The 16,909-nt window shown below is 42.3% G+C and overlaps 1 protein-coding gene across 1 annotated transcript in view; it reads right to left on the bottom strand.

Moving 5' to 3' along the window:
- The window catches only part of Gramd1c (GRAM domain containing 1C), a 76,146-nt gene extending 59,626 nt beyond the window's left edge, over window positions 1-16,520 (bottom strand). Inside the window, exons 1-2 of the mRNA XM_051191519.1 lie at window positions 16,454-16,520; window positions 11,307-11,456 (exon numbers count right to left, since the gene is read on the bottom strand). Of these exons, the coding sequence (XP_051047476.1) occupies window positions 11,307-11,456; window positions 16,454-16,480 (177 nt within the window). The 5' untranslated portion in view covers window positions 16,481-16,520. The remainder of the gene's footprint in view (window positions 1-11,306; window positions 11,457-16,453) is intronic.
- Between the last annotated feature and the right edge of the window lie 389 nt (window positions 16,521-16,909).

A 16,909-nucleotide genomic window follows, 5' to 3' on the forward strand; every position in this document is an offset into this window, starting at 1 on the left:
AAGTGCCCAAAGAAACATGGAGTCTGTTTTTTGTTGTTTTGTTTTGTTTTCTGTTTTTTTTTTTTTAAACAGGCCCCTGAACCTTAGCACAACTGACTCCATGATAGAAGTACAGGTCAGGCTGTAAAACTCAATGTACAGACTTCACCATCTGCCAAAATTAAAACACAGGCCCAATTCATCAAAGTCCATAGTTCTGTGGAAGTTTCTAAGTGCACTAACCTTGCTTTTTGGCTTCTGTAGTTATGTTTCTGGCTAACTATTCTTGTCAACCCAGAACATGATTTTTTTTTGTGCTTAAAAGCTCACCCTGAGAAAAGCTCAGGGATACACTGGGATACTGGATACTCAGTGTAGTCTACAGCCTGCTAATTAAGACTTCCTATTGGCTTAAACCCTTTTCCAAATAGTATTCTCTGGTGGATACCCATAACAGTTTTATGTTGGCCAACTACTACTGGGCATGGGACCAGTGTGGTTGATATACCCAGTGACACCCCACTGGAGACAACTGATTTTTCCTTTTTTGAGCCCCCAAAAGTATTTTTAGTGGTAATGTAGTTGTGCTTAGAGAGGTGAGAAGTTATGAATTTTCCTCCCCCAGTCCTTTGTTTCTTTGAAAAACTACATATCAAATTTTACACAGGAAGATCAGAACCACCATCTAAAATCCAGGGTGCCAGTCAGATTTCTGCCATCAAATTTTACTTCTGCAGAGGAAAGAAAAAGACAGGTTTTCTACATAGCCCTGGTTATCCTGGAACTGACTATATAGACCAGGTTGGCCTTGAACTCACAGAGATCCACCTGCCTCTTGAATACTTGGATTAAAGGTGTGAGCCTCCATGACTAGTCAAATTCTACTTTTCAAAAAAGACTTATTTTTAATTTTAGGAAGGGGAGTTGTACACATGAGTGTGGGTACCAATGGATTTGCTGAAGCTGGAGTTATAGGTGGTCATGAACTGCTACGAGGATGCTGGGAACTGAACTTCAGAGCCTCCACAAGAGCAATACATTCAGTGCTGAGCTATCCCTCCAGCCCCAAACTGTACTCTTTAATGTCCTTAGCAACTCCATCTTCAAGACCGCTAGCTAGCTCTCCAGTCTTCCCTAATGGAAAACAGTGTGCTGCTCATCCTTAACAAGCTTCCTGCCTGTATCTTTGTGAACACTACGGTACTACGGTTTCCTCTTTTTTTTTTTTTTTTTTTTTTTTTTTCTTTTTTCTCATTAGCTAAATATCAGTTTCTTTTACTAATTTCTATTCTTCCAATCTGAGATTCTGAACATCTAAGTTTCCTTTCTGTCATATTGTGCCTTGAATGTTCTTATCCAGTCTACAAACCTCTTCTTCACTATCATTCTTCAAGTCTCACAAATTGTGGTTTTAACCTTTCCCAAGATTTAAGTCATTCATCCCATAGCTTACTACATCTTTCTACTCAAGTGGTAAATATGCATCCCTGCTGCCAACAAAACAAACCTTTGATTTTGCCTCCCAAATCTACTGCTCTGGTCTTTTCCCTTTCCTAAGGATGCTCTCATTTACCCAGTTGCACTGAAACCCCTAGGACCAGTCTCCTCAATCTTTCCCGTTTCCTCACTCACTATACCCACCTCCTCACCAGGCTTTAAGTGAGCCTTCTGCATCAGGACCCTTCCACAGCCTGAAAACCATTCCCCTTTCTCCTGCAAACGATTCGGTTCTCCCTGCCTGCCTCCAGCACTGGGGCCTTCCCAGTGCAGCTTTGCGTGTGCCTCCTAACTAACATTCCTTATCCTTCCCATTGATATTCTGTGTTTGTTCATGTTTTTTTTTTTATCATTTCCATAGCTCTGGCATAACGCAACACATTCACTTATCTGTAAAATATCCACCTTGCACTCTGACTGTAACCTCTAGGGTGATTGTCTGGTTCACTTAGAACTTGATGCTATAAATCAAAGACATAGACGATCTTCATTCGTTTGCTGTGTGCATTTACCACTTCTAGCTCTGTTCACGTGTCCTTTAAGTTGGTCTGTGGGAGGGTCACCGAGCCTGCTGATTCTCAAGTCCCTTGCTCATTTTCCATGTCCATCTTCTGAAACTCCCTTTGCTGCCTGTAGATGCTCCGCTGTCCCCTTACATCTATGTCTGCTCTCTTCACACTCTTTCTCAGTGAACACTCCGAGTAGTAGATGCAGATCTGCTTTCTTCCGCTCCCATTTCCCACTTCGCCAATTAGTCATTATTTCAGTGGACATTAATTTCCATATAGCCCTTAGATTTGTTTTTCAAATCTGCCTGATGCTTGAAAATTTGTTACCCATTTATATTTTTGTGAAGTCCTTGCTTGGAGGTTCTCTCTCTGTCTCTCTGTCTCTCTCTCTCTCTCTCTCTCTCTCTCTCTCTCTCTCTCTCTCTCTCTCTCTCTCTAAGCAGGTCTGTGTAGCAAATCTGAGGCCTTGGCATGCAACTTCACCCACCTACACTCTCCCCTGCTACTCCATAGCTGTAGTCTATAAGTTTTGGAACCCCAGTATGTCATTTATCAATGTTCCTTCTTCTCACTAATAGAGTATTATATGCAATTCCCAAACTCACTTCACCTGCATCTAAGCCCAGGCTTAGCTAGACAAGTTTCTTTGTCTTGAGTTTGAAGACATCGGCAGTTTTCTTTCCTTGCCAACATTTCCCAGAAGGTACAGTCCTTCAGGAGTCATGGCCTCAGGAAGCATTCTTGTGAGGTCAAGGCATCATCTCCTATCCTGTGTCACCATTAAGTCAGAAAAGTGCTCAGGGTTGCCTTGGCATTAGCCCACATGCCTGTAACTCCAGTATCATTTCATTCTTCATTTTAGCCCTTAAGTGCTCTCTTTGTTAGTTTGTAATCCCAGGTAAGCATTATAAGTATGTTGTAACATGGCTGGGGAGATGGCTCGGAGGGAAAGTGTGCTGTACAAACATGAATACTTCAGATCACCTGCATCCAGATGTAAGAACCCAGGCACAACAGCACACATGTGTAACCCCAACTCTGGGGGTAGGGGGATTGCAGATCCTGGGGCAGTCTAGCATAAACTGTGAGCTCCAGATTCAAAGAGAGACCCTGTCTCAAAAAATAAGGTAGAGGGCCAGCAAGATGGCTCAGGGGGTAAAGGCACTTGCTGTCAGGTCTAGTGATCTGAGTTTGATCCCTGAGTACCACAAAGATAGAACAAATTCATGCAAGTTATCCTCTGACTACACACATGTACATGTAGACACATACAAAATAAATGAAATTTTAAAAATTAAATCTTTTTCTTTTTCTTTCTTTTCTTTTTTTTAATTCCAATCCCAGTTCCCCTCACTCCCCCCTCCTCCTCTCTGCACCATGGAGAGGGTAAGGCCTCCCCTAGGAAGTCTACTAAGTCTGTCTCATCATCTCATTGAGGCAGGACCAAGGCACCTCTCCACCACCACACCCCTGTGTCTTGGCTGAACAAGGTATCTCTCCATACAGAATGGGCTCCTCTAAGACAGTTTGTGCATTAGTGTTAGATTTTGGACCCACTGCCACTCTCCCAGCCACACCATTGTCACCCATATTAAGGGAGTCTAGTTCAGTCTTATGCAGGTTCCCCATTTGTCAGCCCTGAGTCAATGATCTTTCACTAGCTCAAATCATCTGATTCTGTGTGTTTCCCCATCATGGTCTTGACTCCTCCCTCACTTCAATTGTACTCCAGGAGCTTGACCCATTGGTTAGTTGTGGATTTCTGCATCTGTTTCCATCTGTTTCTGGAAGAGGGTTCAAGCTTCTCTGGGGTAATGGATTGTAGGCTGGGTATCTTTTGCTTTATGTCTGGTATCCACTTATTAGTGAGTACACACTATATTTGTCTTTCTGGTTTTGGGTTACGCACTTAGGATGTTTTGTTTTATTTTCGAGTTCTGTCCATTTGCCTATGAATTTTAGGATGTCATTGTTTCTTATTGCTGAGTAGTATTTTACTGTGTAAATATACCTCATTTTCTTTATCCATTCATTCCATTCATCAGTTGAGGGGCATCTAGGTTGTTTCCAAGATCTGGCTATTAAGATTAATGTTGCTATGAACACAGTTGAGCAAATGTCCTTGTGGTGTGAATGTGCCTCATTTGGGTATATGCACAAAAGTGGTATTGCAGGGTCTTGAGGTAGGTTGATCCCTAATTTTCTGAGAAATCGCCATACTGATTTCCACAGTGGCTGTACAAGTTTGCACTCCTACCAGCAGTGGAGGAGGGTTCCCTTTCTCCACATCCTCTCTAGCATAAACTGTCATTGGTGTTTTTGATCTTAGCCATTCTGATGGTGTAAAATGGAATCTCAGAGTGGTTCTGATTCGCATTTCCAGGATGACTAAGGAATTTGAGCATTTCCTTAAGTGTCTTTTTGCCATTTGAGATTGTTATGTTGAGAACTCTCTGTTTAGATCTGTACCCCATTTTTTTTATTGTATTATTTGGTAGTTTGGTTTCTTGAGTTCTTTGTATATTTTGGAGATCAGCCCTCTGTCAGCTGTGGGGTTGGTGAAGATCTTTTCCCATTCTGTAGGGAACCGTTTTGTCTTGTTGACCATGTACTTTGCTTTACAGAAGCTTCTCAGTTTCAGGAGGTCCCATTTATTAATTGCTGCTCTCAGAGTCTGTGCTACTGGTACTCTATCTAGGAAGTGGTCTCCTGTGCCTATGTGTTCAAGTGTATTTCCCACTTTCTCTTCTGTGAGGTGCCGTGTGGAGGGATTTATATTGAGGTCTTTGATCCAATCCATATGGACTTGAATTTTGTGCATGGCAATAGATATGGATCTATTTGCATTCTTCTACATGTTGACAGCCAGTTATACCAGCACCATTTGTTGAATTTTTCTTTTTTCCACTTTATATTTTTAGCTTCTTTGTCAAAAATTAGGTGTTCGTGGGTGTGTGAGTTCATATTGGGGTCTTCAATTGGATTCCATTGGTTCACCTGCCTGTTTTTATGACTGACTGGTTTTCTATAGAATAAGGGTTTAATTCCCAGTACCCACATGGAGATCACAGCCCTCCACAAAAGTAGCTCCAAGGGTCTGATTCCCTCTTCTGGCTTCCTTGGGCATCACATAAACATGGTACATGCATGCAGGCAAAAAAACCCATACACATAAAATAAAAACAGTAAGTAAATCTCAAAATGTATAATTTTAATAAAAAAATATATACTAACATGGAAAACAGCCGAGGAAGTCACCCAATATCACCCCCTGGTCTTCAAACCCGTATACATACTCAGGTGTGTGCAACCACACACAAAAGCTCACACAGAGTTTACAACATTGGATCTAGCATTTCTAGATAGTTTTACTAAAATGTCATTTCAGTTAAACAGCCCCTCCTCCTGTGCCAGAAATATTAACTTATGTTTCTTATAGTTAAATATAAAAATACTACAAGATACCTCAATTTATAAAATATTGCTTAATATATATTCCTAGTGATTTTCAAATAGAATTAAGTTTCTTTTGGGAAGGGGGTTCGAGACAGGGTTTCTCTGTATAACTGTCCTGGCTGTTCTGGTACTGGCTCTGTAAACCAGGCTGGCCTCCAACTCATTGAGATCCACCTGCCTCAGCCTCCCAAGCACTGGGACTAAAGGCGTGCTCCACCACTGCCCAGCTTAGAATCAACTTCATTCTTTCTTTAGGTCATTGTAGTAAAACATAGTGTAAACTTTATAGGTTGGAATAAAGACAGGCTGTGTTTGCTCTAGAAGACATTATGACTGTAGGGCACCTTTTCTCCAAACTTGCCAAACTACATCATAAACACGCTAATTAATCCTCGGGGGCCTCCTTTGACAAAATATATAGCACAGCGTTAATTAATCCTATGTGTGTCACTACATTGGGGCTGAGTTGAATTTTATCCCCACTTGTTAGTAGACAAACTTAGCTGTGAGTACTGTCAACACAACCGCCAGTCAAGAAGAAGAACAGAACAAAGATGTGGTCCTTGGACAATCAAAACTACACTGGGCTGCGGCCTAGAAGCTGGCTTCAAGCTTTTTCTATGCTAGTGAATATAGTGTTTCAAAATGCAAATGTTTTTATTCTTAAATGTTTTAGAACAAAAAGATATGATTAATTGAATTCTAAGCACCTTTAAAATTTTGTGCTCTATCTTCTTTCCTGTTTCTCTTTCTCAATCAAATATCTAGGATTTACATCACCTCTATTCTATGTACATTAATTAGGATTATTAAAAATCACAATTATTTTAAAAATATAGACTTTAATTCTAGTTACAAATTTCAGAGAACTATAATTTTTAACTTTTAATATAAAATCATCAGGTAAACCAGCTAATAAAGAAATGAGTCTAAACAGTTGACAAACATTTTTAAAGAGGCACTTAATGAAATAAGAAAGGGAGGCCAATTGTCAACACTGTATCCAACACTATCGCATGTAACAATCCAGTAAAGCTATGTCATTTTCTAAACACACACAATGCGAAATCCCTGCGGTCCCTCCCTACTTCCACTAGTTGCTAACTGCACATCACTAAGAGAACTAACTAAACAAACAGACCCGTGCAGATCAGTCTGCTTGTCCACTGGGATTTTTAATCCACATAGGATATATCATTATCTTAGTTGGTAAGGAAAAATAAAACTATTTTATTCCTTTTGCCATATACTTTCTACAATAGGTAAAAGACAAAAATCATCAATATTTGTTTGCCATTGGCTTTATTTTCTGTCTCATTTATTAACATTTTTGGTTTCATTGGGGTATAAAAGTCAACAATAAAAGTCATTTCCCATGTTCTAGGATTAAGCATTGTCATGTCTAAAAACAAATAAATACATACATATAAGAGTCCTAGCTTTGATAACTAGAGTTAAGTAGAAAATCTGGAGCTTTGGCTCTCGCTATCGACTATGGAGACTTAATCATACTGGTTACCCTGACTTACAAGAAGAAAAACAAATATTAATCCCTTTGTTTAACCACATACCATTCTGACTGACCTAAGACACATGGATGTTGTCAGATTGTGACTCAATCTCTATTTTACTAGTGATGCAACTGAGGTCAGGTGGGTGGTGGGACATCCTAGGTCACCATACCTAGTAATGCCACTAACTAGGGCAGAGCAGACACTATTTCCCATGTTCTATTTTCAGTCTAATTCATTCACGTTTTATCACACTGCCCTCTAAGTTCACTCCCGTAGAACAATTGCCTATATGAATTATTATTCTACAGTACCGATTTCCCTTAGCTCTTAAGTTTGTGACCTGTTTACCAGACACTTTCTTAGAGCTAGCTGTGCCACAGCTTTGGTAATGACTGCAGCTCCTCCTCTCCCATGGGCATGAAGGGTGCCAACTAGCTGACCCCCCCCGGAGACCAGCTCTAGTGGTACATCCCTGTGGGACTAAAGGATGGGATCAGAACTGCAGATGATGGGAAGATGCGCAGCAGGGCTGGAGACACATTCGTAGACACTGAGAAAAAGGTGGGACAGAATTTACTTAACATTTGAAAGTTCATGGGTTACATCCCTGAAATTAAGAGGAGAACTCGAGGGGGCTGGAGAAATGGCTCTGGTTAAGAGTGTCTGAGTTCAATTCCCAGTCAAGTGCCTGGTGGCTCACAACCATCTATAACGGGATCTGATGCCCTCTTCTGGCATGCAGGCGTACATGTGACAAGAAGTAAAGCCCCACCTGGTACTGCGTTCTGGGAAGAAATTTTGGTAGCTATGTGCCACATGAAACCAGACCCTTCATCGACTGTTGCCTGAGCCAACTCAGAACAAAGGAATACAGCCTCAATTCCAGATTATAAGAGATTAAAAAAGAAAAGAAAAGAAAAAAGCAGTCTTTCTTGGGGGAAGCCTCCATTTGCATTTTCTATCCCATACCTCTCCGCCCCATGCTTTGTTCCTTCACAATCCATTCCTCTATCAAGCAAACGTGTTAGAACAAGGTGTGGAGCCCAATGGCAAACCACTGACCTAACATGCCTTAGGGCCTGGGTTTTATTTCCATCAATGAAAAAAAAATTAAACAAATAAATAAATAAAATTTTTAGAGTTGTATTTTTAAAGATACAGATATATGTAACATTTGTAAAGTGAAAAGACATAGCTCCTGATCCTTTGAGCCTGAAATGGCTGACATTCTTGATTTTGGTTAAATCAGGTCACGTGCCTCAGGGGGACAATCCTGATATGCTGCCAGGTCTTTCCCGTGCTGAGTTTGAATTCTGTGGACTCCGCCTCCTGGATGTACTGTACTAATTTTGACTTTATCAGCAGAAGAATGAAGAAAAGAAAAAACAACAACACGGTAGAAACAGATGGATTTAAGATGGCTGTAAATAAACTTTCTTTCTGGCCTCCTGCAAGCTATTTCTCTTGGTAACAGTGCAGTTGTGTGCTGCGTAACAAGCTTCCTCACCAGTGCACTATTTAGGACTATGCACACTGCAGTGGTCCCACGCGATTATAGGGAGCTGAAAAGTGCCTATCCTAGTAAGAGTGCAGCAGTCTTAATGTTACAGAGCAACACATTGGTGGCAGTGTCACTGCACACAAACCTGCCGAGCTGCCCACTGTATTAAGATATAACATGCGTATCTATGGACGGTGTAGCATAACTGATCGGGATAAAAAGATGCTACCTCATGTGGGTCTGTGCTAGTTCACATCATGCTGGTCGCACAATGATGAAGTCAGCCCGAAATGCTGTTTTCCGAATGTGTGTCCATACTAAATGGTACTAAAGAGCTACACAGACCTTGGGCCTTCGAATTAGGCAGCCAAGGTGACCATGCTACTTGTGTGTTTGCTGGCATTCCTTGTTGCTTCCCACATATTATTATCAAGTAATTATCACATCTTCAATGATTTAGCCAACTTATTTAAGCTTATTAAAGTGTGGCAAGAGCATATTGAAGAAACTCCAGGTGAAGATGTGAAGAATTATCATATTCCTAGCTATAGCAACCCAAACTCCAGTTGATCTGTACAGGGTCTTTATTGTTTGCTTCTCTGTTCTGGAAAGTTCTGGTGTCTAGATAAGGAATCTAGGAAAAAAAATCTCTAAAATTCTCGAGATGTTATTTTATCTTTAAGTTCATTCTACATGAATTTATACAAAAAGTCCTAAAACTGTGTGTAACTAGCCTGGGGAATTAAACTGATACTTTAAGCCTGAGCTTTTTCAAACTTTAAAATATGTAAATCATCTGGACATTTTGTGAAAATTAAGTTCTCAATCCAGTAACTGGACCCAAGATGTGGCATTTTATTTGTATAGTTGACGGCGCTGGTTCTGCTGGCCCTCCAGACACTCTCAGTAGCAAGCATCTTCTGCACACACAATGTCCCCCTTTATTTCTAAATTCTTTTATTTAAATCGTTTATTCTTATTTCATGTGCCTGCATTTGTGTTTTGCCTGCATATATGTCTGTGTAAGGGTGTCAAACCCACGGAACAGGAGTTACAGACAGTGGTGAGCTGCCATGTGTGCCTTGGTAACTGAACCCAAGTCTTCTGGAAGAGCAGCCAGTGAACTTAACCGCAGAGCCCCCAGCCCCTGTTTCTAAATTCTTATTCTGTTGATCTTTTGAGTTTCTTTTGTTTCTCTTTTTCTCGCCTTGAGTCATCCAAGAGTCACCATGGCTGCTTAACCATGGAGACGGCTATGAAGGCTCCTCAGTTCATAAGCTATAAAAGCTGCAAATGGGATGTCTCCATCAGACCCTTCCCCTCAGAGCTCAGGGGAGAGCTTTGAACTCTGCAGGACAGGAGGCAGAAAGAATGTAAGAACCAGAGGAAATGGAGGACACCAAGAAAACGAGGCCCTCTAAATCATGAGCAAAGCTCCATGAACTCAGAGACCGAGGCAGCACGCACAGGGCCTGCACAGGTCTGCACCAGGTCCTCTGTGCATACATTATGGCTTCCCGTTTTTTCTGGGACTCCCGAGTGTGTGAACAAGTGTGTCTGATTCTTGTGCCTCCTCTTGGGCTCTTTTCCTACTGTTGGTTTGTCTTGTCCAAATTTGATGTGACAGTTTTTATCTTATTATATTTTATTTTATTTTTATCCCTTAGAAGCCTGTTCTTTTCTCATAAGAGAAAGGAAGTAGATCTGAATGGGAGGAGAGATGGAGAGGAACTAGGAAGAGTAGAGGAAAGAAAAACCATAATCAGAATACATTAAATAAAAAAAAATCTTTTCACTAAAAGAGAGAAAAAATAAAAACAAACAACCAGGAGTCCAAGGCTAGCCCTCACTGCATAGCAAATAGAAGGCCAGCCTGGGCTATACAGGATGCTATTCCCCCCATAAAAGTTTCTAAAAGATATACAGATTTTTAAGTGAGCAAGAACGATATAGTATTATCTTAGTATATTTCTTAGCAATTACATATTTTCCTTAGGTTATGGCTTAACAAAAACTAAAAAGAACCTTATGATGTTAAGTTTCTTAATAGAAAGTAAGAGCTTGCCGGCTGTGTGAAGTCAACAATGCCCATGCACTGGCCTTAATTACAACTTGTTAACACCATATCCTTTTGAAGTCTAGTCTCAAGGATACAGAATACCCAAGAAATCGGGATAAGCCAACACCGGAACTACGGATGCTATGCAGTACTCCTTAAACCCACTTCTGGGTGTAAGGCATTATACTTCTACCAAATACCAAAATCCTCACAGGAATTGCTGGCTTTAGTACGAGCCCATTAAAATAACAAATGTTAGTATTCACACAGTGACAGACATGTTCTCCTAGAAGACTCTACAATCGCAATGTGTCTACCGGGAAGTCATAGTCTCTTTTTATGTGGGGAAACTGGAAGGATAACAGTTACACTTAAAATGGATCTGAAGCTCCTAACTTAAAAATCCATCTTCTAGCCATTACACACTGCAGAGCATTCATTGTTAAGCCGCGTTTGCCACAGGAACTGATTCCTTAAATGAAAATTGCATAAAATAGCTTGTTTCTCAGTAAGACTTAGAAACATAGTTTATGCAATGTTAGCTTCTTGCCAGTACGGCTGATAACACTAAGTACAATCCAACTGTGCAGCAGCAGTATTTTTGCAAGAAGGAAGCAGAATCTGACCATTACACGCCATCAACCAGGCAACAGCGCCTCCTAGTGGCCATATGAAAAATAATAAGAACTATCTGAAGTCACAACATCTAAAATCTAGAAGCTAATCACGAAGGATTATATAAACTGGTGGAGAATTAAAGAGAATTTGTATTCAAGATTAAAAGATACTACCCAGAAGCTCCAGTCACCGCTCCAATTGTGTGTGCTTGGCCCTTGTTTTTTGGCCGATACTATATTATTCTCATCCACAACAGGGCTAGGATTTTCCTCAGCCTCTTCCTGTAGCTCCGTGGCAACTCTTGAGTCCCCTTCATTTACTACCTGCAAATAAACGCCAACAATTTATATATTGGCAAATGACATTTTGAAAGAGAAACATGTTCAAATATGTAAATTACTTTCAAAATTCTTGTTGTTGTTGTTTCGAGACAGGGGTTTCTCTATATAACTTCTCTGGCTGTCTTTGAACCCAATTTGTAGACCAGGATGGACTCAAACTCACAGAGATCGGTCTGCCTCTGCCTCCCGAGTGCTGGAATGAAAGGCATCCAACACCACTGCCTGGCTAATATAATTTAATATCATTTAAGTTTTCTATTTTAAAACATTTTAAATGGTGTGTGAGAGAGAAAGAGCGCTTGTACACACGGGCCATGAGGACAAGTGAGGATCAGGAGACAACTTCCAGGGGCCATTTTTCTCCTTCCATCATGTGTGTCCCAGTGAGCAAAGTCACATAGTCAGACTTGGGGTAGGCACCTTTCTTTACACACTAAACGATCCCACCAGTCGCATAAGCTAATTTGTTTTTTGGTTTTTGTTTTGTTTTTGAAACAGGGTTTCTCAGTGTACCTTTGGAACCTGTTCTGGAACTCACTGTAGAACAAGCTGGCCTCTGACTCACAGAGAAATCTGCCTGCCTCCGCCTCCCGGCGTGGGCCACCATTGCCACGCCCCATAAGTTAATTTCTAAAGAAAAATATCTAAACACTTAAAAGATGTAAATTAAGACTGAAGAGATGGCTCAGTTGAAAATGTGCTTCCTGAACAAGTCCCCCCTTAAGTCCCAGCACCCACATATAAGTTGGCCATGTGCCTGGTGCTGGGAGCTGGGACAGGGTGCAACAGGTGGACCTCTGGGGTTCAATGGCCAGGAAATCTTGTTGAATTGGTGATCGCTGTGGTCAGCGAGAGACCTGTATCAAAAAATAAGGAGGTGAGTAATTGAGGCAGACATTCCATATTGACCCGTACATGTATGCACACACCACAAACATATGTATGCATACAAAAAAACAGAAACAGATGTTTTGCTTCTACCATTCATCATTCATACATGTAGCAAATATCTCCCAACCACTGCCATTTTCTAGGTAGCTTACTTGATACTAGAAACACGAAAATAAGAAAAACAAAGTTCTTAAAGACCTCGCTAGAGGTTCATGGTCTGGGGAATAAATAATCAAACAATTTTAAAATACAATGTATTGAGAATATGGCCACTTTGGAGAAATATCTGTAATGCCCAGTAGGGTCTAATTTTAGGAATATATTACAATCCAGCAACTTAACACACACAACAAACCAAGGATGCCTTTAATGATGATAGAGTAGAAATCTCATCACCCATTGATGCATTAGTGAATAAACTAGATTATTGGTGTTAGCCGGGTGGTGGTGGCACAACACACCTTTAATCACAGCACTCAGGAGACAGAGTGTGAGTTCAAGGCCAGCCTGGTCTACAAAGCTAGTTCCAAGACAGCCAGTTCTACACAGAAAAACCTTGTCTCGAAAAACAAAATGAATGGGAGGGGGGAGGATGAACAAAAATTTGATGGTAAACTAATGAATACTATGTCTTGAGCAGGTCCAAGACTTCAGTCTAGAGGACTCAGAGAAATGATTTGTGCTTTTTGAAGGAAATGGGACCACTGGGTCGTTGTTCATGAAAGGGCTGTAATTGGAGGGGGCGGGGAGTGGTTGGGAGCAGGTCCCACGAACATCCTCACTGCTTGCAGTTACCTCTGCCTCCGCTATAACAAAACTGTTCCTCGGGGTTCCTCGGGGTTACAGGGAAAGGCACACAGGGCAACAGGCAGTGGATCAAAGGAGGAAGTCAACTCAATTTAAACTCAGAAGTTTTAAACCCATGGAAGGCCCTCACCCTGGTGATACTGATTGTGGCTCTCTGGAGAAGAGATTTATAAACCATAATAGCTAAGAGAGATCTCTTCTGCATGAACTACATCCACCACAAAAAGAAGGGATGGGTATACCTGGATACAGAGAGAAAAACAAGCGGAAGTACATAATTTGACCCCGTTAGAAACACAGTATTTATTAAAATAACTTTTTATATGACTCCTTCTCCCAAACCCTCAGAATTACTTGTCCAATTTATTTTCTGTTTTAAAAAAAGGCATTTATCTATTTATTTGCTTATTTATTTATGTGTGTGGTGTTTTGTCTGCATGTATATCTGTGCACTGTGTGTTGTGCATGCCTGGTGCCCTCAGATGTCCTAGGATTGGATTACAGGTGGTTGTGAGCCATCTTTTGGGCTCTGTCCTTAAAATAACAAAAAGGTGGACGTTTGTGTCTCCATAACATAGAATTTGAAGTTCTGGATTAACTTCAACAGCTCCTGAAATACACCCACCAGCAAATCTTCGTAGCTAATCACTAGTAGGTATCACTCATACTGTTTGGGAAGTTACTCAACACAAGACAAACAACAAAGGTTACTGGGCATGCTTCACTTTGACTTTGGTCATCAAAATCACTGCCCTGGGTTGGTGAATGGTTCAGCGGGCGATGACATTTCGGGTGGAAGAAGAGAACCAACTGTACAAGTTGTCCTCTCACACCTACACATGCAACACACACACACACACTCACACACACACACTCACGAAATATAAATAAATAAGTAAGTAAATCAAGCCTTATTAACTTCTTCGTGGTTATCTGGGCCCATGAAATGTTACTGCCCACACTCTAGGTGGGTCTGTCCAGTCTAGCCTTTCACGGACATGCCCAGAGCCTTGTCTCTTTGGTATTTTAGGTCTGTCAAATTGACAATCAAATCAGGTATGATACCGTCGAATGCAGAACTTTAAAGGCAAGAACTCAACTGATCCAAATCTAGGCTTTGTGGCTCAACTAGTGCAAAAGGGCATGGCCTCCCTGCCCTCATTGCTTACACAGAGACTAGAAAAAGGTCACTCCTCTCCCAGACTTTATCTTCCAGAGAAGCAACTTGGCTTCAATAGAGGGAGCAACAGCAGGCATCTGGACACTTTCTGAACAGCATTGGGCAACACTGTCACAAGGGTCCATGCTCTGTGGAGGACTATCCCTCTCTCCCTTAACTAGACATCCCCCTGGGAAAGGGCAGACCCTACGGGTTTACCCAATGGACTGAAACCTCAGGAAGTCCTCTTAACACTAACATGGAAATGTTCTGGCTAACGGTTGGCTGCATCTGTACATTGCACAGATTCTCAGGTCATTGCCTGAGTGGTGCCCCTCTGGAGTGAGCAGTCACACTGATCCCTAAAGGATAAAGCAAGGCCACACATATGAATGCACACACTAAATCTATAAAGACAAGGCCTCACCAGTCACTCCTGACCTCTTCGGAGTTCTAGATATACCCACCATGCCCAAGGCTTGGTTTCTCAAAATAGGACTCTGAGCTCTTGAACAAGGTTTTCCATGGAACTTTCACCTTCCTCTCTGGTCCCAGGCTTCAGGTCACAGAAGGAGCACTGGGGCTTTCTTAAGATAAAATCCAATTAAATAGTACTGGAGAGATAGCATACTAGGTAAGGTGCTTGCCATCAAGCATGAGGACCTGAATTCATGCCCCTGGATGCCACCTCCCCTCAAACACACACACACACACACACACACACACACACACACACACACACACACACACATAGCCCAGTGTGGTGGCTTAAATGGTGAAGACAAGAAGATCTCTGGGCTCCTTGGTTTCCTGACCAGCCAGGCTAGCCTAATCTATGAGCCCCAGGCCAGTCAGAGGCCCTAGCTCAAAATGTCAAGGTGATATTACCTGGGGAATGGCATGTGAGGTTCACTTGTGACTCCCATAGTGACTGAACACTTGTATAGTACATACAAGCATCTGCATACATGTAGGTACTTGCATACACACAACTAAAGTTCAAGTTTAAAAAATGGCACGTTTCAGTTACCCTCAAAGCCATGGGTGACTTAGAACAAAGTGATTTACTTTTTTGTTTTCCTGGGAGCTAGTTTTCCTCACCTCTCCCTCTCCCTCTTCTGGACAACTGGGTAAAGAAAGTGTGTGTCCTTTCCTGTGGTGTGGGAGCCACGGTCACACAAAGCACCCTGTTCAACTGCAGAAACTGCCGCTGAGGTCTCTTCCTTCAGTCTCGGTAGTGGAGCCTCTCTTTACCTTGTAAGCCTTTCCTGCCCTTCCCACCTGCCCCCTCCCCACTCATCACTCCACACCCCTGAGGCTTGAACAGCATCCGTTCTGTATCAGCTGTGTCATTCCCTCATGTTCAACCTGGCTCCTTAATTCCACAGAAGGGATAACATCCCCCAGCCCGATCCATTCGGTCAATAGGTTCACCATGTTATTCCTCAGTTGATGGATAGAGTTCACCTGTATCCTATTTCATAGTAATGTTTGTGAATCTAGTGAATAATGCATCTATTCATTTGCTCATCCAAACAATTGTTTGAACGGTACCCTTGGCTACGCTAAAATGCTTCTCTAAAAGAAAATATTTACACACAACCACCCCACCATAATGCTGTGAGGACAGTGTTGAGCAAGTATCCTGCAACAAACAAAAGGGTTTCACCTCAAAGACCAATCACCAACTCCTTCCATGTGCCAGATAAGGAGGTAAATGACAGTGCTAGTTGAAACCCAAACAAAGCGGTTGAGATCCTGGGGACTTAAAGTTTGGGGTCCTTTTAACCGAGAGCTGATAGTGAAGGGAGGCGGGCAAGAGAGATCCCACCTCAAAAATCACAACAATGGAACCAGACCCACCGGGGTCTGGGACTGGGACTGGGGCATTTCGGGGACCAAACTCAAGCCCTTGACACGTGGTCGCCCAGCCGGGAACAGGTTCGCGGGAGACACAGAAAACCGTTTCCTTGGTAACAACTTTCCGAATTACGCCCAAGAGTACCGGGGAAAGGGAAGGGAGGAATTCATTATCATAATCGGAGGGTTCAAACAGCTATGCCGGGGAAACTGCCGGCCAAGCCACCTCTCGGGGACCTGCCTGCCCCTCGAGGCCGCTTACCTGGCGGGCCATCAGAGCGCCCTCCATCGCCGCACGCTCCCGCGGAACCCCGCACGTGCGTCCCAGCGAGGCCTGGCCGCCAGAGGGCCGGCCAGGCGCGTGCCCGCTGCGCGCTCCCAGCTCCGGCCCTCCGAATCCCACCTCCAAGTTCAGCCCGGGAGCTTTGCGTCCTCTGGCGGCAAGTAGTGACTATTGCCTTTGGCCAAGTCCTTAAAAGCTAATTGTTAGCTAGGATGTCAACCACACTTAGTAGGGATCAGTGATGAGCCTTAATCCTGACACAGAGTCCTGTGTCTGCTGTGAAAAGCAGAGGGGTGTTATTCTTTGCTGGGACTGGATTGGGAAGCTATTATCTTGTACATAGAACGACTGTTCTCCTATATGGATGTATTCGACGTCACCGAACGTATGCTTAAAAACTAATAAAACAGGCAGGACAGGATAACACATGCCCAT

The sequence above is a fragment of the Phodopus roborovskii genome, unplaced genomic scaffold, assembly GCF_943737965.1.
Source record: "Phodopus roborovskii unplaced genomic scaffold, PHOROB, whole genome shotgun sequence".
NCBI classification, from domain to species: domain Eukaryota; kingdom Metazoa; phylum Chordata; class Mammalia; order Rodentia; family Cricetidae; genus Phodopus; species Phodopus roborovskii.